Genomic DNA, 24258 nt, shown 5'->3' on the forward strand with positions numbered 1-24258 from the left:
TGTATAATATAGCCAAGACTCATGGATGCATTGCATTCTGGGTAATTGTTATGTTGCGTTTATAATGTGTTACAGAGCCGATGTTCTCCAAAAATGTGCTTGTCATTCTTGTTTGGTGTGGGTTCACTTTGTGGCACATATTAGTAAGAGTGTTAAACCTGTTTATATCACAACATTCAGTGTAACCGGTGTGGCTGATGAACAAGATCCCTGGTTTACACAATAGTACAGGCAAAAAAACTCTTTATGCTGTGTAATTTCATTATACATTTCAAGAGAGTTTTGCGGCTCTCATTGTCGTTGTAAAATGGGTCAAAATGCCTTTTTTTGAGTGGTAAGGATTGCCAACCCTGCCGCCTCCGCCATTTTGAAAATGACGACGGGGGAAGCGTCACTCGTGACGTCACGAATTTGACCCGGCGGTAATAGTAAGGATGCGTTAATAATTTTGGGAAGCAAGTTTGACCCGGCAGTAGTTCAAGGCAGGCGCATATTACATGCCCGGCGGCAATTCAAGGAAATACGGTATACATACATACATATATACAGTACATACATACATACATATGTATTTATATATATATATATATATATATATATATATATATATATCCATGCATGCATGGATGGATGGATGGATATCCAGCAAACCCCGCGACCCCGAAAGGGGACAAGCAGTAGAAATACATATTTACACACACACACACACACACACACACACACACACACACATTTTTAGTGCTTATTCAAAGTTTGCGTCCATAATTTGTAGTTTCTTCGAACAAAACTCCAGCAAATTTAAAAAATATTTTGCTTACAACTGTGCAGCTGTGCTTTGGCAGAATTTTGTAAAGAAGCTACTGCTTATTACATAATGTATATTAAAGGGGTTATAATCTGATTTTTTTATCTTTTTTTTACATTTAAAACACTTCCTTGTGGTCTACATAACATGTAATGTTGGTAATTTGGTCAAAATGTTGCATAAATTATGTTTTACAGACCATCTTCAAGCTGCTTTCTGATTGAAAACCAGAAAAAGAGAAAATTAAATAACGTATTGACTACAACTCTGAACTACAACTGAAAAAAATGGTGGACTTGCGCAAAGCTCTTTGGGTAAATCTCTACCATATGTGGAGATATCCGCGAACGTAACTAAGACAAAATAGGGCACTAAAGTCTCAAATTCCAAATAGCTTGTTTGAGAGTTCTCTGCCATGACTCTGTGGTTTGACTTCACATTTTCAGGACTTATGGGGATACCAAATAAACAAAAACGGTGTCAACTAGTAAGAAAAGTTGGTTTTGCATAAAAACGCCCTTTTTAAGTACAAAAAAATATGCTTTATAAATGTTGGATTAGTGTCAAATGAAATACATAATGGATGAATGAGTACCTGATGAGGCTGAATGCGTTGGATATTGCAGGTGAAGTCAAAGTAGAGATGAAACTTGTCAATGTCCTGCTTTTTTTTCTTCTGATGTCCAAGCTTCTTATGGTCCTGGTCCAATTTCTCCTGCTCTTCTTTCTCCTTGAGGGCAGCCTTGGTCACTGATGAGTGGAGGGTCACCAAGCTGTTCTCACACCTGGAAGTTAACAAAAAGTAGGATTATTAAACAGAGGGGGAGGGAAGACGACAATGCAGACGTGGGCAGGTGGTTGTGACCTCACAATGTTTTCACATAGCTGAGGGTCTCCGGGTCTTTGGCTATCGTGTAGGCGAGAATATGCTCCGTGCCTGTCGCAACCTCATCCACAGATGACAGACCTGAAATAAATGAAAATGAATTACTGCTGCAATTATTTTACTTGAGAATTTACAAGTTTTTACCTTCTGTTCCAGGTTTAACCCATGTCCTTAAATCCAAATTGTGTGGAGCCTCCATGAGAGCGGTGGCAGCTGCCTCCAGGCCGAGAGCCTTGGCCTTGCGAACTTTGGTCACCTTGCAGCCTTTTTTATAGGGAGTATACTGCAAAAACAGACAGTCATTATCACTTTGAAGGTTGTTTTTTTAAATATCATAAAATGAAAACTAGATGGTACCAAATTGGGTGGGTGGGGTGGTTGCATGACTATGATTGAGAGGAATTATTTCCTAATGCTATGTTTTTACACATCTGTATTATATGACGTATCACTGGTTTATTTACGACTGTTGTTTTAGCCCTAGAAATGATCCTACCAAATAAAATGTAATTGAAAATGTAATTGAAATAAGAAGTGTAAAATTCGAACCACGTGATCCAGTTCATCCAAGGTTCGGCAGCTCCTCAGGCTTTGCTCAAGTTCAGTGGTCAGGACCCCATCTTTCTTCAGTGTGTTGACCACAGACTGGGTCTTCTTTGCCACTGTGCTATAGTAACGTACACAACAGGTAGCATGCATTATTATATTATTATACACCATCCATACATTATCCATACAAGGAGGTGCATGTGTGTGTGTATATATATATATATATATATATATATATATATATATATATATATATATATATATATATATATATATATATATATATATATATATATATATATATATATATATATATATATACATACATACATATATATACATACATACATATAAGTATATGTATGTATGTATATATATATATATATATATACAGTGTATATATATGTATGTATATATATATACATACATACATACATACATACATATATATATATATACACATATATACATATATATATACATACACATATATACATATATATATATACACATATATACATATATATATATATATATACACATATATACATATATATATATATATATATATACACATATATACATATATATACATATATACACCCATATATACATATATATACATATATACACACATATATACATATATATACATATATATATATATGTATATATATATATACGCATACCGTACTTTTCGGACTAGAAGTCACGTTTTTTTTTGTAGTTTGGCCGGGGGTGAGACTTGGCCGAACTACAAAAAAGAAAAAGGAAAAAAAAAAAAATATATATATATACATATATATATTTTTTTTTTTTGGGGGGGGGGGGGTTGCCGCAAACCCCCCCCCCGCTGGACTGTGGAGAAAACTGCGACTTATAGTTCGAAAAATACGGTACATATATACACAAATAAATATATATACACACATATACATATATATATTTGCATAAATACATACTAACCCCGTTTCCATGTGAGTTGGGAAATTGTGTTGGATGTAAAAATAAAAGGAATACAATGATTTGCAAATCTTTTTCAACCCATATTCAATTGAATGCACTACAAAGACAAGATGTTTGATGTTCAAACTCATGGCTTTCGCTTTGCATAGTAGAGCTTTAACTTGCACTTCCAGATGTAGCGACGAACTGTATTTAGTGACAGTGGTTTTCTGAAGTGTTCCTGAGCCCATGTGGTGATATACTTTAGAGATTGATGTCGGTTTTTGATACAGTGCCGTCTGAGGGATCGAAGGTCATGGTCATTCAATGTTGGTTTCTGACCATTATAAAAATTGTCAACAGAATTTAATAACGTCCATAGTAACCTACCACATAATGGACGAACACTATTTGATTTCCTATTATGCAGGTCATTTTTATTTGACACTTAAAATCTGTTGTGTATATACAGTATATATATATATATATATATATATATATATATATGTAAATAAATAAAGTAAAAAAATATATATATATACATACATACATACACATATATATATATACACACATATATATATATATACATATATATATATATACACACATATATATATATACATATATACATATATACAATCAGTCAAATTTAAGCCAGCCCGCAACCCATTCCTCACCAAGCTGAAAAATGACATGGAGCGCATCAAGAAAGTAAGCAACCTCATCATAGCCGCCGATAAAACCACAAACTTCTACAGAATGGACATACCAGAACATAACTCTTTACTGGACAAAAGCATCACCAAATCATACAAAAAAGCGCAACCCAACACTTTACAGAACATCCACCTGGAAAACAAGCGGATCGCAACCGAACTGGACATTGAGGACAGGGTGGACGCCACAGCCAACAAAGAAGCCTTCATCACACTGAAGGACCACAAACCCAACTTCGCAAATAACCCAACATGCCGACTAATAAACCCAACTAAATCCGAAATAGGAAAAATCAGCAAAATAATCCTGGACAGAATCAACGCAAAAATCAAGGACAAAACACCACTCAACCAATGGAGAAATACAGCAGCAGTAATCAAATGGTTCAACAACATCCAAGACAAACAACAACACAACTTTATCTCCTTCGACATCGAAGAATTTTACCCTTCCATCACGCAAGACCTACTGACCCAAGCACTAAACTTCGCCTCGGACTACGACTCAATCACAGGCAACGAAAGAAACATCATCATCCACGCAAAGAACTCCATACTCATCCACAACAGTACACCATGGCAAAAAAAGAACAATTCAACATTTGACGTTACTATGGGGAGTTTTGACGGAGCAGAAACGTGCGAACTCGTTGGGAGTTTCCTCCTCTCCCAGCTTGCTAGCCTCAACCTGAACCTTGGTATTTACCGTGATGATGGACTGGCAGTGTGCCGCGCCTCGCCAAGGAGCAGCGAGAACACCAAGAAGCGCATATGCCAAATCTTCAAAGAAAACGGCCTACGGATCACGATTGAAGCCAACAAGCAAACCGTCAACTTCCTCGACGTCACTTTCAACCTGAGAAATAACAGCTACCAACCATTCACGAAACCCAACACAACACTCCAATACGTGCACCACGACAGCAAACACCCACCCACCACCACGAAAAGAATACCTACCGGAATTAATAAAAGGCTATCGATGCTGTCATCCAGCAAAGCTGAATTCGACCAAGCAACCCCCCCGTACCAGAAAGCACTTGATGAAAGCGGATACAACTTCACCCTCACCTATGAACCCACCCCAGGAAACCAACCAAAAAAGAGCAGAAAACGAAACAACATCATCTGGTACAATCCGCCATTCAGCAAAGACGTCTCAACCAACATCGGCCGCAAGTTCCTCACTCTGATCGACAAACACTTCCCCAAAGGCAACACCCTAAGAAAAATATTCAACAAGAACAACATTAAATTGAGCTACAGCTGTATGAATAACATGCAACAAATCATTTCAAACCACAACAAAGCAATTGCAAAAGGACTGCCTACCCCCAGACTAAACGACTCTGAAACCAATAATGAATGTAACTGTCGCAAGAAACCTGATTGCCCTCTCAACGGAAGGTGCTTACAGACATCAGTCGTTTACCAAGCAAAGGTAATACGCAAGGACATTAACACATCCGACACGTACGTAGGATTAACCGAAGGAGAGTTCAAAACAAGATGGAATAATCACAACGCCTCCTTCAGAAACCAGACTTTGCAGAATTCTACCGAACTCAGCAAACACATTTGGAACCTCAAAGACAATAATGTTGAATATTCAATAACATGGCAAATTCTTGCATCCAGCACACCTTACAACAGTGGTAATAAAAGATGCAACTTATGCTTAAAAGAGAAACTGTTTATTATATATCATCCAGAGCTATCATCCCTCAACAAGCGCAGTGAAATCATTTCAACATGCCGCCACAGGCGGAAACACCTCCTAGGTAACACATGAGCCAATCACCACACCCTACGCCTGCTTGTACCCACCCACTCTGTGCTCTATATAAACCATTGTATGTGAATGCTTCCATTAAAATCTCCTGATGATTGAGGGAACCCCTCATGAAACAGATCTGTAGAGATGAAGTAGTCTTGTGATTTTTTCCCACACCTACATATATACATATATATGTGTATATATATATATATGGTATATACATATATATGTGGAGTGATTTCTCCAGATTATCTGAACCTTTTGATGATATTATGGACCGTAGATGTTGAAATCCCTAAATTTCTTGCAATTGCACTTTGAGAAACGTTGATCTTAAACTGTTTGACTATTTGCTCATGCAGTTGTGGACAAAGAGGTGTATCTCACCCCATCCTTTCTTGTGAAAGACTAAGAATTTTTTGGGAAGCTGTTTTTATACCCACCTGTGGGATGTTCCAAATGAGTGTTTGATGAGCATTCCTCAACTTTATCAGTATTTATTGCCACCTTTCCCAACTTCTTTGTCACGTGTTGCTGGCATCAAATTCTAAAGTTAATGATTATTTGCAAAAAAAAAAAATGTTCATCAGTTTGAACATCAAATATGTTGTCTTTGTAGCATATTCAACTGAATATGGGTTGAAAATGATTTGCAAATCATTGTATTCCGTTCATATTTACATCTAACACAATTTCTCAACTCATATGCAAACGGGGTTTGTATGTGTGTATATACATATATATATGTATAAATATATATATAAATATATATATATATAAATATATATATATATATACACACATATATATGCATATATATTAGGGCTGCGAATCTTTGGATGTCCCACGATTCGATTCAATTTTGATTCTTGGGGTCGCGATTCGATTATATATCGATTTTTTCGATTCAACGCGATTCTCGATTCAAAAACAATATTTTTCCCATTCAAAACGATTCTGTATCCATTCAATACATAGGCTTTCAGCAGGATCTACCCCAGTCTGCTGACATGCTAGCAGAGGAGTAGATTTTTTTTTTTTTTACTTTTATAATTGTAATGAACAATGTTTTATCTACTGATTGCAATAATGTACATTTGTTTTAACTATAAAACAAACCAAAAATACGACTTATTTTATCTTTGTGAAAACATTGGACACAGTGTGTTGTCAAGCTTATGAGATGCGATGCAAGTGTAAGCCACTGTGACACCATTGTTCTTTTTTTTTATATGTATAAATGTCTAATGATAATTTCACTGAGGGATTTTTAATATTGATACTGTTGTTGATAATCATTTTTGTTTCATTACTTTTGGTTTGTTCAGTGTCGTGTTTGTGTCTCCTCTCAATTGCTCTGTTTATTGCAGTTCTGAGTGTTGCTGGGTCAGGTTTGGTTTTGGAATTGGATTGCATTGTTATGGTATTGCTGTGTATTGGTTTGTGTGATTGATAAAAAAAAAAGAAAAAAAAAATGTAAATAGATTTTTTTTTTTAAATGAGTATCAATTCTGAATCGCACAACGTGAGAATCACGATTCGTATTCGAATAAATTTTTTCCCACACCCCTAATATATATATATTATATATGCGAATAAAGTAAGAATTAATTCCCAAGAAAAACAGCAAGGGGTCCATCGTCTGGCGGTGGTTTGGCTTCAAGTGGGAATATGTCGAACAGACAACCGTAATTTGTCAAGTGTGAGCCAAAAGCGTTGATACTAAAAGTAGCATTACTGCAAATATGTAGCATCATTTGAAAAGTCACCTGCTAGAGAATGAAGAGTGTTTACTCCGCATGTCAACATCTCTGTTTGGCTCTACAAGCCCACGCCATCAAAAAACCGAGGCAAATATTTCCAGATCAAGACCGTATGAAAAAAATTGTCTACAACAGAATTTATTAACGTCCATAGTAACCTACCACATAATGAAAGACGAACACTATTTGATTTCCTATTATGCAGCTCATTTTTATTTGACACTTAAAATCTGTTTTATATATATATATATATATATATATATATATATATATATATACATACATACATACATACATACATACACACACATATATATATATACATATATATATGTGTATATATATATATATGGTATATATATCTATATAAATATGTGTGTGTATGTATAAATATATGTGTAGATATATATATATACACACATATATATATATATATATATATATATATATATATATACATACAGACACACACGCTATATTTATACTTATAATATAATTATATCACTTATTTTGATGTTTTTGTTAACATGTTAAAGGTTTTAATAAAAATACAAGCATGTAAAACATAGAGATTCCTTTCTTTTGTGAAAACAAGAAGATATGTTGATGTATTACCTAATTCTGGAGACTTTCATTGTTTGGAATCAGACAGGATTTTACAGTAATGCTGATAACTTCCACATTTTCGAATTTACATTGTGTCCAGTACCACATGAAAGAAGTTATTTTTTGCATCTTATTAGTCCAGCTTCCATACTCATATCCTTGACAAGAAATACATTGACAGCAAACTCCGTAGCTTGCTAGCTTGTGTGCTCTAGCTTTATGAATCTCTTATTTTGCTAGCGCAGCCAAGATGGAGCAGGACTTTTATTGTGATGAGAAGAACTGTGCGGTCGGTCTTTAGGCTATTGACGGTAGGTACGGCGCGAGAGTCTGTTGAAATAAATAGTGTTCCTTATCTTTCTGCGGGTCATTTTTTTCTTCACACTGAACTCGCAGCAGCCAGCATCATCTCCAAGATCCTTGGGTTCCTTGAATGTCAATCAAGTGATGTCATACTGAAGATTGAGGATCGCAAATTTTTAGGTGTATTTTTTTTTTTTAACACCTGGCTGGCGATCGACTGACAAACCCTCCACGGTCGATCACGAGAAAATTATCGCATTAGTTATGTACACACTTAAAGTAATCATGCAATTTTACGTGACCTTACAAGCTCTTTTACCTTAACCAGTGATCAGATCAATGCATACATACAAATGTTAGTAAGGAGACGCCAGCTGGTGCGGTCACTGGAAAATGTCACTCCAAAATACGTCCTGAAATAACTTTATATAAAACTCTTACCAATTTTTGTGCAAATACATGACATGCACTCATGTATAACATTCCTGGATGACATTCTGACAGCAAAACTGCATTTGTGTACAAATTTTGGGAACTTTTCACAAGTACATTTTAATAATGCAAGCAAGTATTCACCAGACAATATTTATGAGTAATCCAAATTCCAAAATGTGATTAATCTGATTAAAAAAGTAATTATTTGACAGCTCTAATATTTTTCTTCAGCTTACTATCAAACCCAAACAGGACTGCTCAGAGAAGAAAAGATTGTCTCTTGGCTCCATCTGGTGGCAAAATTTGAGAATGCTGTCTGGAATCAAACTTGAGTATGGAAAAAGCTTGACAAAAGTAAACCTCATCTTATCTTAAACCTTACCTTAATTGAATATAGGATTTTAATCCAGAACTTGCTTAAGACATTTAGTGGAAAATTAAACTCCTCCTCAGACATTTATCACCTTGAAATTAGGTTGTAATACTCACCATAGATCTTCGTACACAAGCTGAACGTCCCGCACAGCGTCCGCATCCATGTGGTTTATCATCTCTTTGCGGTAGCGCACCATGAAAGGCACGGTGTTCTCTTCACGGAGTAAGGTGACCACATTGGCGCACACCCATTGTTCTACACACGTGAAAGTGGACAGCAACTGAGAGCAGAGAAGACATTCAGAATATCAATATAGCGGATCTCATGATATTAATACTAGTGAAAACATGACTAAATGTCCCGTATAATAGAAAATTGACTTCTAAGCAAGTGTAGATGGCCACCCTTGGTAGAAAAAAAAAAAGATGCATTGCTACACTACCTAAAAATAAAGGCAGGCGTTTTGTCAGCATTCATTAGTCAGACACAAACATGGGTACTGTTTTTTAAGCATGATGTTGCTGTTAAAATGTGAGCATATTGGTAGCACTGCCAGGGTCTTCTCTCCATGCAATAAATCGTGGTTACTGTATAGTGTTACTGTATATGGAACCTTAAAAAATAAATTAAAATACCTCTATCGTGTCCCAGTTCATATTAAGGTCCTCTTTTGCCAAAACATGTGATTTTTTGGACAGGACAGTCTGACTATCAGCGCCCATCTTCTGTTTCTTAAGAGCAGGTTCATCAAAGGTGAAGTCTTCCAATTCTTCTTCTTTCTTTGCTGTCCAACCAGAAAATGATGGGCCTGCATCAGCATTCGACACAGTAAACGAAACTCTCTGCAAGGAAAAATGCAAGAAAATGAGACGGATTTGGTAATGAATGTCGCCTCTTAACATTAATTACCGGTATGGTTATTTTGTCATACCTCCTCTTTTGCTCTGACACTTGACCCACCCTCTGCTGCTGTCGGACTGGGCGGTAAATCACTTTTAATGTCGCTTTTATGTTCACCTGCATTCATGCTGGCCTCATCAGAGTTGGTTTTGGTTTTCTTTGCCCTACTTTGAGGGGCTTGTGCCTTCCTTCTGGTAGCAGGTTTTTGCAACAACGTTTCATTGTTAGGCACTTTAGGCTCTTTGGCCCTGGAAGTTCTCTTGGTAGCGGCCTGCTTTTCTCCTGCAGCAGAGGCCCTGGAACCTGGGCAGGGGGCTTTTCGCTCAGGTGGTTTCCATTCCTCTTCAATGGCGTCATCGTTATTTATCCTGCGGTAGGAGGTAAAAATAATATGAAGGTGTTCACCACACCTCTCGTGGGCACCAGACAGAGACACTATAAAGCCTTGTGGATGGCTGGCACTCGTTCACGTGTGTACCTTGGTGCGTGTGCGGCTCCCGTCTCGAGATTTCGAGTTGCAGATGGGACTAGTCTATGGTCATTTCCCGCCATTATTTTGTCTACTGTGTCTTGGGGACAACAATTGGACTGAGTTGAGTCTACACTAAACCCACCCACCAAATGTCAGCATCTCCCTTTGGGTGGTGCATTCAGGTGCGCTCCTGATTCCATGCTCGTCCAAGTGAAGCACGTGACTTATTTTAATGATCTTTTAGTACATGGTAACATATGTTTTAGTGTGTTTTGCTTTTGGTATTTTAAAATTCTGCCACTGGGATCAATTTTTGAAAATATTAAATATGGTTTCATTTCTCTGCAGATGATGTGCACGTTTTCACCTTTTAATTACAAAAGTGACTCACCTGAAGCAGTACTTCACTGTCTACAATAGGTCAACGCTGGATGGCCATTAATTGTATTAATTTAAACGACAAAAAAACTTATATGTTCATTTTTTGTAAGCCCAATCTCTTCTCTGGCCCTTCTGGAAAAATATTTATAACTCTTTTAAGGTTAACATGCACATAAGCTCAATGGTAAATCGGCCTACTGTGGCTAGCCCAAAACTCTGGAACACTTTCCCTCTGGATCTAATAACTGCTACATTACTTGAGACTTTCAAATCTTTTTTGAAAAACACACTCATTTGCGCTGGCTTTCAACACAACCTGAATTGGACAATTTTGTTTTATTTATACTTTTTTTTTTTTTCTTTACTATTTTTACGTACATTCCTTATTTCTTGTGGTTTCTGTGTAGTACTTATTTAGTTGTTAACATGTTATTGATTGGTTTGTGTAGTTGTGTTTTATACATAGAATGTTCTATACTTATTGGGATTTTAATAATTTATTTTCAGCTTTTACCTGTTAATCTGTACATCACTTTTGGGCAGTACTGGCAATTCTAAAATTGTGCCATATGAATAGATAAACTTTGACCTTATTTTGTTTGCAGTGCTTGATTTGTATTATGCTGAAGTTATTTACTTTGTATCGTTTATCCTCTTTAGTTTGATTGTTTCTATAAATACTACAACAATGTCACTATTCAATCAATCAATCTAAAACAAAGTGTATATGTTTGTATTCATTCTCACTGTTTGGTGTCTAAGGCCATGTCCACACTAACACTTTGTAAATACATACTTTTCTCTGGGATTGGGCCTCTTGTCCACACGCAAACACATACTTATGTCCTTATAAACTAAGTTTTGAAAACGCTGGCTAAAATGCAAAGTTCCAAAACTCTATCCTTACCATGAATTGATTCACGTGTACGCCGACTTAAACAAGTTGAAAAACGTATTCGGTGGTCAATTTAGTAATCAATTGTACGGAATATGTACTGTACCATACAATCTACTAATAAAAGTTTCAATCAATCAAGAAAACTCCTTAAATATGCGTGTTCACAGCTAAAACGGAGACTTGTACTCATCTAATGATGTCAGGCCAATACATCGTATTTGACTGATTCGCTGCGAATAAAACTAATCACAAGTGAAAATAACGGATATTACAGAAGCAAATACCAATGTGTACAGATCTAAAGCAGCCATCTTTGAAATAAACGTGGGTCGGAAAGTCGACCTCGTGGGGCGCTGCAGTTGAAATTCCGACTGGAAACTCGGAAATTCTGACTTCCCAGTACAAACGGAACGCACCGTAATGCCATTAAGTCAGTTGTGGCGGCTTTTCCAAGCTTCTGATTGGACAAAATGCGCATGACAGATGGTGTGTGCGTTTGTGTGCAGACAGAGATTATTTTGAAACTGCACGTGTAGATGGAGATCATTTTAACCCGTATATGTGTTTTTGAAAGTATCTGTGTTTGTGGGGACATAGCCTAAACCTGACTCGCACTAGTTCTGGGGGCCTTTTTATCCGCAGTGGCATTATCAGCTTTCCATTTATTTTTATATTTAAATTGAATTATTGACTGTGTCTGCTCTCGCCACATTACGATATATATATAAAGTACAGACCAAAAGTTTGGACACACCTTCTCATTCAATGGGTTTTCTTTATTTTCATGACTATTGTAGATTGTCACTGAAGGCATCAAAACCATGAATGAACACATGTGGAGTTATGTCCTTGACAAAAAAAGGTGAAATAACTGAAAAAAATATTTCATATTGTAGTTTCTTCAAAATGTCCACCCTTTGCTGTGATTACTTTTTCGCACACTTTTGGCATTCTCTTGTAGATTGTCACTGAAGGCATACAAACTATGACTGAACACATGTGGAGTTATGTACTTAACAAAAAAGGGTGAAATAACTGCAAAAAATATTTTATATTATAGTTTCTTCAAAATGTCCACCCTTTGCTGTGATTACTTTTTCGCACACTCATGGCATTCTTTCAATGAGCTTCAAGAGGTACCAATGATTGTCACACACACACTAGGTGTGGCGAAATTTGTCCTCTGCGTTTGACCCATCCCCTTGCTCACCCCCTGGGAGGTAGTCACCTGAAATGGTTTTCACTTCACAGGTGTGCTTTAAGCTCATCGAGAGAATGCCAAGCGTGTGCAAAGCAGTAATCAGAGCAAAGGGTGGCTATTTTGAAGAAACTAGAATACAAAACATGTTTTCATTTATTTCACCTTTTTTCGTTAAGTACATAACTCCACGTGTGCTCATTCATAGTTTTGATGCCTTCAATGACAATCTACAATGTAAATAGTCATGAAAACAAAAAAAAACGCATTGAATGAGAAGTAGGGCTGAGGGGTATATCGATATACTCTATATATATCGCAGGTTTGTCTCTGTGCGATATAGAAAATGACTATACCGTGATATTTGAGAATATGTTCTCATACAGTTGCTTTTAGCTGCGGCCATTACACTGCATGCGTTTTCCACTCTTTCTTGTCTCTCCTTCTCACAGAGACTTAAACAAGCACACCTTCTTACATACGTTACGTGTGCAACGTCACACGCCCTCCCCGAGTAGAGAGGTAGCTATATGCGGAACATTAGCTGTGATGCTAACGGTGCGTTGCAAGTCGTTATTACGAAAGAAAGAACATGCCAATTTGGTAACAAATGAAGGAAGAATTAATTCCCAAGAAAAACAGCACGGGGTGCATCGTCTGGCGGGGGTTTGGCTTAAAGCGGTAATATGTTAAAACAATTATGCGGCAAAAGCGTTCCTACAAAAAGTAGCAGCACTGCTATTTGATTTCCTATTACGCAGCTAATTTTTATTTGACACTTATTGAAATATCTTGTGTGACATCATGCATATAAGTACACTTTATTTGTTTTAAACTATTGTAGTGGTGTGCTGTACAAAAAGTACACTTTAATTTAGTGTTGTTTTGATATGTCATCTTTGTGACATCATGCACAAAAGTGCACTCATAGCTCGTTTTAAAATGTCTCTGACAATCTTGCACTTTCTGTTTTGGAAATGACATGAATGTTTGTGCCACTGCTTAATAACTGTGTAATTAATACAGTTTTGTTAAATTGACTTAGTTGTGATTTCCCTCTCTGCATAAAAGTTTAAAATGAGCATATATTAATGCAGTATGAACAAGATAGTTTTATTGTAGACACATAGAATCATCATACTGGTGTTATTATAAGCAACAAGTGTTAATTCAAGACTAAGGCAAACTACCGAGATATACATTGTGTATCGTGACATGGCTTCAAAATATTGAGATAGTAATAAAAGGCCATATCGCCCAGCCATGGCTTGAAGCTCACTGAGGGAATGCCAAGAGTGTGCAAAGCAGTAATCAGCAAAGGGTGGCTATTTTGAAGAAACTAGAATATAAAACAAGTTTTTAGTTGACCTTTTTTTGTTAGGTACATAACTCCACATATGCTCATTCATAGTTGTGATGCCATTCATCCATCCATCTTCTTCCGCTTATCCGAGGTCGGGTCGCGGGGGCAGCAGCCTAAGCAGGGAAGCCCAGACTTCCCTCTCCCCAGCCACTTCGTCTAGCTCTTACCGGGGGATCCCGAGGCATTTCCAGACCAGCCGGGAGACATTGTCTTCCCAACGTGTCCTGGGTCTTCCCCGTGGCCTCCTACCGGTCGGACGTGCCCCAAACACCTCCCTAGGGAGGCGTTCGGGTGGCATACTGACCAGATGCCTGAACCACCTCATCTGGCTCTTCTCGATGTGGAGGAGCAGCGGCTTTACTTTGAGTTCCTCCCGGATGTCAGAGCTTCTCACCCTATCTCTAAGGGAGAGCCCCGCCACACGGCGGAGGAAACTCATTTCAGCTGATTGTACCCGTGATCTTATCCTTTCGGTCATGACCCAAAGCTCATGACCATAGGTGAGGATGGGAACGTAGATCGACCAGTAAATTGAGAGCTTTGCCTTCCGGCTCAGCTCCTTCTTCACCACAACAGATCGGTACAACGTCCGCATTACTGAAGACGCCGCACCGATCCGCCTGTCGATCTCACGATCCACTCTTCCCTCACTCGTGAACAAGACTCCTAGGTGCTTGAACTCCTCCACTTGGGGCAAAGTCTCCTCCTTAACCCGGAGATGGCACTCCACCCTTTTCCGGGCATGTATAGTCAAGAAAACCAAGAAAACGCATTGAATGAGGAGAAGGTATGTCCAAACTTTTGGTCTGTACTGTATGTGGTACAGAATCAGTGTGAAGGCCTGTCTGGGAGCACCAAAAAGAAGGAAACGTTCAACATTAAGTAGTTTGCTAAGGAAGAAATAAAAACATACATCATCCATTTTTCTACGCTTGTCCCGTTCAATTATATATAAAATGCTCACCAGTCATCTTCTAGCTCTCCATAGTCCAGAGTTTTGACAGTGGCTCTTGGTCGTCGATTCATCTGTTTAAAAGGACAAATATAGAAAAAAAATACATTCATAAACCACACAGACGAAGCCAGTTATTTGCTAAGGCTAATTAATACACAGAGGCGTCTGTTAATTGTGTTGATTAGCAGACAATCCCTGTTTAAGCATAGCTTCTTTGCAAGGTTAGCCATCCATCCATTTTCTACCGTTTGTCCCTTTTGGAGTCAAGGGGGGGGGGCTACCCAAGCTAATAGGGTGTCTCATTTTAAATTTGGCGCGTCACATTTCACCGACATGACACCAAACGACGACTCTAACTCGGCGTCCTCGCCTGACAGTGCAGTCATAAGAAACGTCATAAATGTTCTACCTTTGTTTCTCGGGATGTTTACAATGTTGACAACAAGCTGGTGGAAGGGAAGCCAACTCGAGCAAATGCTCTGACTTCTTCTTTTTTTTGTTTAATGGCGGTTGATAAGCAACCTTCTGGTGTGCATTACCGCCATCTACCGAAATGGAGTGTGACCCAGGTGGATCTCTACTCTATATTCTTTTATTTAACACAGTATTTTTTAATATATTTGTATAATGCCTTATAACCTATGTGTTCTGAGTGCAATCCTAAAATATCTTCCACTGCTAACGTAATCTTCTCTTCTTCTTTTTTAGTTTTAGTTTTAATTTTCCTGAAGGAATTACTAAGTACAAACCCCGTTTCCATATCAATCAATCAATCAAATTTTATTTATATAGCCCTAAATCACAAGTGTCTCAAAGGGCTGCACAAACCACAACGACATCCTCGGTAGAGCTCACATAAGGGCAAGGAAAAACTCACCCCAGTGGGACGTCGGTGACAGTGACAATGATGACTATGAGAAACCTTGGAGAGGACCGCATATGTGGGCAACCCCCCCACCATATGTTGAGAAATTGTCTTGGATGTAGATATATACGGAATACAATGATTTGCAAATCATTTTCAACCCATACTCAGTTGAATATGCTACAAAGACAACATATTTGATGTTCAAACTGATAAACCTTTTTTTTTTTGCAAATAGTCATTAACTTTGGAATTTGATGCCAGCAACACGTGACAAAGAAGTTGGTAAAGGTGGCAATAAATACTGATAAAGTTGAGGACTGCTCATCAAACACTTATTTGGAACATCCCACAGGTGTGCAGGCTAATTGGGAACCGGTGGGTGCCATGATTGGGTATAAAAACATCCATCAATCCATTTTCTACCGCTTATTCGCTTTAGGTTCGCAGGGGGCGCTGGTGCCTATCTCAGCTACAATCATTCGGAAGGCGGGGTACACCCCGGACAAGTCGCCATCTCATCGCAGGGCCAAAACAGATAGATTGACAACATTCACACTCACATTCACACACTAGGGACCGGCTAGTGTTGCAAATCCACCTATCCCCAGGTGCATGTCTTTGGAAGTGAGAGGAAGCCGGAGTACCCGGAGGGAACCCACGCATTCACGGGGAGGACATGCAAACTCCACACAGAAAGATCACCAGCCCGGGATTGAACCCTGACTACTCAGGACCTTCATATTGTGAGCCAGACGCACTAACCCCTCTTCCACCGTGAAGCCCGGTATAAAAACAGCTTCCCAAAAAATGCTCAGTCTTTCACAAGAAAGGATGGGGCGAGGTACACCCCTTTGTCCACAACTGCGTGAGCAAATAGTCAAACAGTTTAATAACAACGTTTCTCAAAGGGCAAATGCAAGAAATTTAGGGATTTCAACATCTACGGTCCATAATATCATCAAAAGGTTCAGATAATCTGGAAAAATCACTCCACGTAAGCGGCATGGCCGGATACCAACATCAAATGACCGTGACCTTCGATCCCTCAGACGGCTCTCTATCAAAAACCGACATCAATCTCTAAAGGATATCACCACATGGGCTTAGGAACACTTCAGAAAACCCCTGTCACTAAATACACTTTGTCGCTACATCTGTAAGTGTAAGTTAAAGATCTCTAATGCAAAGCAAAATCCATTTATCAACAACATCCAGAAACGGCGCCGGCTTCTCTGGGGCCGAGATCATCTGAGATGGACTGATGCAAAATGGAAAAGTGTTCTGGTGTCTGACGTGTCCACATTTCAAATCGTTTTTGGAAATATTCGACATCGTGTCATCCGGACCAAAGGGGAAGCGAACCATCCAGACTATTATCGACGCAAAGTTCAAAAGCCAGCATCTGTGATGGTATGGGGGTGCATTAGTGCCCAAGGCATGGGTAACTTACACATATGTGAAGGCTCCTTTAATGCTGAAAGGTACATACAGGTTTTGGAACAACATATACTGCCATCTAAGCGCCAACTTTTTCATGGACGCCCCTGCTTATTTCAGCAAGACATTGCCAAGCCACATTCAGCACGTGTTACAACAACGTGGCTTCGTAAAAAAAGAGTGTGGGTATTTTCCTGGCCCACCTGCAGTCCAGACCTGTCTCCCATTAAAATTGTGTGGCGCATTACGAAGCGTAAAATACGACAGCGGAGACCCCGGACTGTTGAATGACTGAAGCTCTACATAAAACAAGAATGGGAAAGAATTCCACTTTCAAAGCTTCAACAATTAGTTTCCTCAGTTCCCAAACGTTTATTGAGTGTTGTTAAAATAAAAGGCGATGTAACACAGTGGTGAACATGCCCTTTCCCAACTACTTTGGCACATGTTGCAGCCATGAAATTCATTATATTTTGCAAAAAAAAAAATAAAGGTTATGGGTTTGAACATCAAATATCTTGTCTTTGTAGTGTATTCAATTGAATATGGGTTGAAAAGGATTTGCAAATCATTGTATTCTGTTTATATTTACATCTAACACAATTTCCCAACTCATATGGAAACGGGGTTTGTACTATCATTCAAGTACTATCTATCTATTCTATAATATTTTATTGGAGCGTATCAAAACACGTATTGGTATGTCAGACTTTGCCTTGTCTTGGTTTAACTATTATCTTACTGACAGGATGCAGTGCGTCTCCCATAACAATGTGACCTCGGACTATGTCAAGGTAACGTGTGGAGTTCCCCAGGGTTCGGTTCTTGGCCCTGCAGTCTGTTGCTCTTACATGCTGCCGCTGGGTGAAATCATACGCAAATACGGTGTTAGTCAGCTGGAGGCGTCTCTTAATGAAATCAAACAATGGATGTCCGCTAACTTTTTGCAACTCAACGCCAAGGAAATGGAAATGCAGGTAATCGGTCCTGCTAGACACCGACATCTATTTAATATTACCACCTTAATATTTGACAACCAAACAATTACTCAAGGTGACTCGGTAAAGAATCTGGGTATTATCTTCGACCCAACTCTCTCCTTTGAGTCACACATTAAAAGCGTTACTAAATGTTAGATCCACTATGGACTGGACTTTCACTATTATGTTAGATCCACTATGGACTGGACTCTCACTATTATGTTGGATCCACAATGGACTGGACTCTCACTTTTATGTTTGATCCACTATGGACTGGAGTCTCACTATTATGTTAGATCCACTATGGTCTGGACTCTCACTATTTGTTAGAGCCACTATGGACTGGACTCTTACTATTATGTTAGATCCACTATGGACTGGACTCTTTATGGTAGATCCACTATGGACTGGACTCTCACTATTATGTTATATCCACTATGGACTGGACTCTCACTATTATGTTAGATCCACTATGGACTGGACTCTGACTATTATGTTAGATCCATTATGGACTGGCCTCTTTATGTTAGATCCACTATGGACTGGACTCTCACTATTATGTTAGGTCCACTATGGACTAGACTCCCACTATTATGTTAGAGCCACTATGGATTGGACTCTTACTATTATGTTAGATCCACTATGGACTGGACTCTCACTATTATGTTATATCCACTATGGACTGGCCTCTTTATGTTAGATCCACTATGGACTGGACTCTCACTATTATGTTAGATCCACTATGGATTGGACTCTTACTATTATGTTAGATCCACTATGGACTGGACTCTCACTATTATGTTATATCCACTATGGACTGGCCTCTTTATGTTAGATCCACTATGGACTGGACTCTCACTATTATGTTAGATCCACTATGGACTGGACTCTCACTATTATGTTAGATCCACTATGGACTGGACTCTCACTATTATGTTGGATCCACTATGGACTGGACTCTCACTATTATGTTAGATCTACTATGGACTGGACTCTCACTATTATGTTAGATCCACTATGGACTGGACTCTCACTATTATGTTAGATCCACTATGGGCTGGACTCTCGCTATTATGTTAGAGCCACTATGGACTGGACTCTCGCTATTATGTTAGATCCACTATGGACTGGACTCTCAGTATTATGTTAGAGCCACTATGGACTGGACTCTTACTATTCTGTTAGAGCCACTATGGACTGGACTTTCACTATTATGTTAGATCCACTATGGACTGGACTTTCACTATTATGTTAGATCCACTATGGACTGGACTCACTATTATGTTAGATCCACTATGGACTGGACTCTTTATGGTAGATCCACTATGGACTGGACTCTCACTATTATGTTAGATCCACTATGGACTGGACTCTCACTATTATGTTAGATCCACTATGGACTGGACTCTCACTATTATGTTAGATCCACTATGGACTGGACTCTCACTATTATGTTAGATCCACTATGGGCTGGACTCTCGCTATTATGTTAGAGCCACTATGGACTGGACTCTCGCTATTATGTTAGATCCTCTATGGACTGGACTCTCAGTATTATGTTAGAGCCACTATGGACTGGACTCTTACTATTCTGTTAGAGCCACTATGGACTGGACTTTCACTATTATGTTAGATCCACTGTGGACTGGACTTTCACTAGTATGTTAGATCCACTATGGACTGGACTCACTATTATGTTAGAGCCACTGTGGACTGGACTCTCACTATTATGTTACATCCACTATGGACTGGACTCTCACTAATATGTTAGAGCCACTATGGACTGGACTTTCACTATAATGTTAGATCCACTATGGACTGGACTCTTACTATTATGTTAGATCCACCATGGACTGGACTCTCACTATTATGTTAGATCCACTATGGACTGGACTCTCACTATTATGTTAGATCCACTATGGACTGGACTCTCAGTATTATGTTAGAGCCACTATGGACTGGACTCTTACTATTCTGTTAGAGCCACTATGGACTGGACTTTCACTATTATGTTAGATCCACTATGGACTGGACTTTCACTATTATGTTAGATCCACTATGGACTGGACTCACTATTATGTTAGATCCACTATGGACTGGACTCTTTATGGTAGATCCACTATGGACTGGACTTTCACTATTATGTTAGATCCACTATGGACTGGACTCTCACTATTATGTTGGATCCACAATGGACTGGACTCTCACTTTTATGTTTGATCCACTATGGACTGGAGTCTCACTATTATGTTAGATCCACTATGGTCTGGACTCTCACTATTTGTTAGAGCCACTATGGACTGGACTCTTACTATTATGTTAGATCCACTATGGACTGGACTCTTTATGGTAGATCCACTATGGACTGGACTCTCACTATTATGTTATATCCACTATGGACTGGACTCTCACTATTATGTTAGATCCACTATGGACTGGACTCTGACTATTATGTTAGATCCATTATGGACTGGCCTCTTTATGTTAGATCCACTATGGACTGGACTCTCACTATTATGTTAGGTCCACTATGGACTAGACTCCCACTATTATGTTAGAGCCACTATGGATTGGACTCTTACTATTATGTTAGATCCACTATGGACTGGACTCTCACTATTATGTTATATCCACTATGGACTGGCCTCTTTATGTTAGATCCACTATGGACTGGACTCTCACTATTATGTTAGATCCACTATGGATTGGACTCTTACTATTATGTTAGATCCACTATGGACTGGACTCTCACTATTATGTTATATCCACTATGGACTGGCCTCTTTATGTTAGATCCACTATGGACTGGACTCTCACTATTATGTTAGATCCACTATGGACTGGACTCTCACTATTATGTTAGATCCACTATGGACTGGACTCTCACTATTATGTTGGATCCACTATGGACTGGACTCTCACTATTATGTTAGATCTACTATGGACTGGACTCTCACTATTATGTTAGATCCACTATGGACTGGACTCTCACTATTATGTTAGATCCACTATGGGCTGGACTCTCGCTATTATGTTAGAGCCACTATGGACTGGACTCTCGCTATTATGTTAGATCCACTATGGACTGGACTCTCAGTATTATGTTAGAGCCACTATGGACTGGACTCTTACTATTCTGTTAGAGCCACTATGGACTGGACTTTCACTATTATGTTAGATCCACTATGGACTGGACTTTCACTATTATGTTAGATCCACTATGGACTGGACTCACTATTATGTTAGATCCACTATGGACTGGACTCTTTATGGTAGATCCACTATGGACTGGACTCTCACTATTATGTTAGATCCACTATGGACTGGACTCTCACTATTATGTTAGATCCACTATGGACTGGACTCTCACTATTATGTTAGATCCACTATGGACTGGACTCTCACTATTATGTTAGATCCACTATGGGCTGGACTCTCGCTATTATGTTAGAGCCACTATGGACTGGACTCTCGCTATTATGTTAGATCCTCTATGGACTGGACTCTCAGTATTATGTTAGAGCCACTATGGACTGGACTCTTACTATTCTGTTAGAGCCACTATGGACTGGACTTTCACTATTATGTTAGATCCACTGTGGACTGGACTTTCACTAGTATGTTAGATCCACTATGGACTGGACTCACTATTATGTTAGAGCCACTGTGGACTGGACTCTCACTATTATGTTACATCCACTATGGACTGGACTCTCACTAATATGTTAGAGCCACTATGGACTGGACTTTCACTATAATGTTAGATCCACTATGGACTGGACTCTTACTATTATGTTAGATCCACCATGGACTGGACTCTCACTATTATGTTAGATCCACTATGGACTGGACTCTCACTATTATGTTAGATCCACTATGGGCTGGACTCTCGCTATTATGTTAGAGCCACTATGGACTGGACTCTCGCTATTATGTTAGATCCACTATGGACTGGACTCTCAGTATTATGTTAGAGCCACTATGGACTGGACTCTTACTATTCTGTTAGAGCCACTATGGACTGGACTTTCACTATTATGTTAGATCCACTATGGACTGGACTTTCACTATTATGTTAGATCCACTATGGACTGGACTCACTATTATGTTAGATCCACTATGGACTGGACTCTTTATGGTAGATCCACTATGGACTGGACTCTCACTATTATGTTAGATCCACTATGGACTGGACTCTCACTATTATGTTAGATCCACTATGGACTGGACTCTCACTATTATGTTAGATCCACTATGGACTGGACTCACTATTATGTTAGATCCACTATGGGCTGGACTCTCGCTATTATGTTAGAGCCACTATGGACTGGACTCTCGCTATTATGTTAGATCCTCTATGGACTGGACTCTCAGTATTATGTTAGAGCCACTATGGACTGGACTCTTACTATTCTGTTAGAGCCACTATGGACTGGACTTTCACTATTATGTTAGATCCACTGTGGACTGGACTTTCACTAGTATGTTAGATCCACTATGGACTGGACTCACTATTATGTTAGAGCCACTGTGGACTGGACTCTCACTATTATGTTAGATCCACTATGGACTGGACTCTCACTAGTATGTTAGAGCCACTATGGACTGGACTTTCACTATAATGTTAGATCCACTATGGACTGGACTCTTACTATTATGTTAGATCCACCATGGACTGGACTCTCACTATTATGTTAGATCCACTATGGACTGGACTCTCACTATTATGTTAGATCCACTATGGACTGGACTCTCACTATTATGTTAGATCCACTATGGACTGGACTCTCACTATTATGTTAGATCCACTATGGACTGGACTCTCACTATTATGTTAGATCCACTATGGACTGGACTCTCGCTATTATGTTAGAGCCACAATGGACTGGACTCTCACTATTATGTTAGAGCCATTACAGACTGGACTTTCACAATGTTATGTCAGACCCACTCGACGTCCATTGCATCCAGTCTACGCAGAGGTCGTTGTGACGTGTGCAGCCCATTGAGACACATGTGATTTAGGGCTATATTAATAAACATTGATTGATTGATTAATCCTCTTTCGCTAACTTACTTTCCAGTGTTTTCTTTTCTCTATTGTATTTCCTACAATGTATTAAAACATGTCCTACACTTTCTATCTGATGTCAATAGTCACACAGTCCTGTGTTTTTCCCCTATCAATTTTAATGAACTATTTAGATATGTATGCCCTAATCTCATTCTAGTAATGTCTTCTTCCTTCCTATTTCTACCCCCTCCAGTGTCATCAAACTAATATCATTCTTGTCTTGATCTGATTTAAATGTATGTATGATCTTGCATTTATCTACCATAACCTTTTTCCTCTTTTCTATTCCTTCATCATCTTCATGCGAAGTGAATTATATTTATATAGCGCTTTTCTCTAGTGACTCAGAGCGCTTTAAGTGAAACCCTATATCTAAGTTACATTTAAGCCAGTGTGGGTGACACTAGGAGCAGGTGGGTAAAGTGTCTTGCCCAAGGACACAACGGTAGTGACTAGGTTGGCAGAAGCGGGGATCAAACCTGGAACCCTCAAGTTGCTGGCATGGCCACTATATTGTATTTGATATTTTTGCAAACATTACATTTCTGAAAATTGTATTCATGTGTGG

General features: G+C 38.8%; 1 protein-coding gene across 1 annotated transcript in view; it reads right to left on the reverse strand.

The window, feature by feature from the left end:
- The window catches only part of srbd1 (S1 RNA binding domain 1), a 97701-nt gene extending 81822 nt beyond the window's left edge, over positions 1-15879 (reverse strand). The window contains exons 1-9 of the mRNA XM_061911213.1: positions 15741-15879; positions 15341-15402; positions 10096-10432; positions 9800-10006; positions 9278-9444; positions 2241-2358; positions 1836-1974; positions 1676-1772; positions 1401-1590 (exon numbers count right to left, since the gene is read on the reverse strand). Of these exons, the coding sequence (XP_061767197.1) occupies positions 1401-1590; positions 1676-1772; positions 1836-1974; positions 2241-2358; positions 9278-9444; positions 9800-10006; positions 10096-10432; positions 15341-15402 (1317 nt within the window). The 5' untranslated portion in view covers positions 15741-15879. The remainder of the gene's footprint in view (positions 1-1400; positions 1591-1675; positions 1773-1835; positions 1975-2240; positions 2359-9277; positions 9445-9799; positions 10007-10095; positions 10433-15340; positions 15403-15740) is intronic.
- Positions 15880-24258: the final 8379 nt, after the last annotated feature.

Source organism: Nerophis ophidion, linkage group LG09, assembly GCF_033978795.1.
Source record: "Nerophis ophidion isolate RoL-2023_Sa linkage group LG09, RoL_Noph_v1.0, whole genome shotgun sequence".
Lineage (NCBI taxonomy): Eukaryota > Metazoa > Chordata > Actinopteri > Syngnathiformes > Syngnathidae > Nerophis > Nerophis ophidion.